The sequence below is a fragment of the Lineus longissimus genome, chromosome 17 (assembly GCF_910592395.1).
Source record: "Lineus longissimus chromosome 17, tnLinLong1.2, whole genome shotgun sequence".
NCBI lineage: Eukaryota > Metazoa > Nemertea > Pilidiophora > Heteronemertea > Lineidae > Lineus > Lineus longissimus.
In genome coordinates, this window is record NC_088324.1 from 1,640,545 (window position 1) to 1,642,591 (window position 2,047).

Below are 2,047 nucleotides of genomic sequence, written 5' to 3' on the forward strand. Positions count from 1 at the left end.
TTCTTGCCCTCAATCACCTCCCTCTTCGGTACCCTCTTGTACTTGGAAACAACAGGTTTTGGGGTATTCTCTATTCTCTTGTCACATTTCTCCATTTCAACAAGATACGATGGCATCTCTCGTCTCAACTTCAGAACTGTCTCCAATAGCGTCTTGACATATTCTGAAACGAGTTTGAATCTGTATAATTCCTTTTGTAAATAAATTATGATATTTATATTAGTACAGTACATCTTCTTCAGTCTGGCTTACTTTCAAATGCCTTGAAAAGGCAGGTAAATGTACTATATGTAACAGGAACTTTGACTTCCTTAGCAATTGGCTCTCCCTTTCTCCCCTTCGGATATGATATCGACCACCGTTCTGAGCCGTCCTTGTCCACTGCTTGGTCCCGATTGGAATTCTCATTGAAATGGATGGCAGCCAAAAAGAGTCTGAAAATGGTAGAACAATGATTATAAAGATGGCCTAAACTTATAGCTTACTGTATTTTGTTAGAGGGGCACTATTGGCAACTTCCTAATTAGCTCACATAGGATGCCTGCCTACACAACATGCATTACTTACCGTGCCTTCATTCCTTCATAGGGAAAATGAACCGACTTGGGTGCGAAGTGGCAGCATATATTATGGTATGATTCGAGTGAGGACGTCTGTTCAGCTGGTGATAACTGTCCGATGTCACGTATGAGGGCAGGTTGCTTCAGAACAAGCATCAGTTCTAGGTACGCCTTGGAACCTGAAAAGATAGAGCCATTAGAAAACAAATTAGTGATGAACAGGAATCCCTTAACACAATCAGAGTAGTGGGCCTAGTTTAGTATCTATACATGTATAATACACACCTTCCTTCATCCAGTCTCTGTCTTCTAATCGCTTGTGCAGACACCTTGGGAATGGAGCTCCATGACCTCTGTGTTTGTTGATGACATGTCGCCCAACAGACAGCCACTTGGCAAGAACTAACTTTGCATTTCCTTTGCTGCTTGCCGCACACCAGTAGATATGGTTGGAGATGGAGGCAGCCCAGTTTCCAATGGACTTGCACAGTTTCTTTTTTGCCAACTTGTCAAGTTTCTTTCGGATTCCTGGAAATAAAAGAGTACTAGAACCAATGTATTTTATGTCGGGCAAACCAATTGTTATTACCATATTCAGGAACATTGATGTGCATATTTCACTTAGTTGTGACAACCAAAATGAATGTATAATTTCATTTCCCTTGACATACCTTTAGCAACATGCCACACATCAAACCAATGGATAATAGCTGGCCATGTTTCACGAAGATACTTCTTGATCTGAGAATGTCTGTCCGTAATGATGTGGGTCACGTTCATTGATTTGTCACCAAGGAACTGCAGACATCTTTTCAGGCCCTGGAGTTCCATCCAATATGAGTTCTTCGTCTCTGTCACCTGAAAGTATTTAGGGACAGTTAGGTACTATTTTAATACCCTTAGCACTGATGATAGCTCAAGTGAGTACATCTCAATGAAACAAATATTTAGTCATATTTACCTGGACCATCTGTACATCTAGAATCTTCGAAGTACTCATGTCCATCACACTATAACTGCCGAATTTAGCTGTGTGGCCGGGGGAACAACAACGGGCATCTCCTGCTAACCGAAGCTCTTTCCCTTGACAGTCCTCTAATAGAGCTTGCTGATGATTTTGCCAACCTTGGAACACAGCAGGTACAAAATACAGTGTTTGGATCTTGTTGAACGTACGCATGGCGATGGTCATCATTCCGATATTCCTCATTGAATTGATGGCCTTGGTCGGGGAAGCTCCGCTGAATAATATCCCTGTAATGATAAAGCACATGGCAATGACTTAAAATGAACTGAACAGGGACACAGATTCTGATAACACCTGACCTGAAGCATTACTTGGGGTACCTCAAAACTTACCTGCAGCAAGTAAAAGGTTGCCCGTGGGTAGTTGACCCAACATCGGCTGCGAATACCAGTTCATTTCATGTCGATCTGGGCAAATAGCTGTCACGACGATGGCTGTGCCAATCACCCGGATTGCGACC

The 2,047-nt window shown here is 42.5% G+C and overlaps 1 protein-coding gene across 1 annotated transcript; it reads right to left on the reverse strand.

Moving 5' to 3' along the window:
- Positions 1-238: 238 nt before the first annotated feature.
- Positions 239-1,802, reverse strand: LOC135501681 (uncharacterized). The gene is made up of 5 exons (XM_064793918.1): positions 1,522-1,802; positions 1,232-1,418; positions 846-1,088; positions 568-739; positions 239-434 (listed from the first exon to the last, which is right to left on the reverse strand). Exons 1-5 carry the CDS (start codon positions 1,768-1,770, stop codon positions 239-241), a joined length of 1,047 nt encoding a protein of 348 aa, XP_064649988.1. The 5' UTR covers positions 1,771-1,802.
- Between the last annotated feature and the right edge of the window lie 245 nt (positions 1,803-2,047).

Bases quoted from the DNA above. Each gene is read 5' to 3' on its own strand.
- LOC135501681 (XM_064793918.1), bottom strand. From the start codon at position 1,770: ATGAGGAATATCGGAATGATGACCATCGCCATGCGTACGTTCAACAAG. The intron at 1,089-1,231 runs GTATGTCAAGGG...TTTTATTTCCAG, and splicing joins TGTGTGGCATGTTGCTAAAG to GAATCCGAAAGAAACTTGAC. The intron at 740-845 runs GTGTGTATTATA...CTATCTTTTCAG, and splicing joins CAGAGACTGGATGAAGGAAG to GTTCCAAGGCGTACCTAGAA.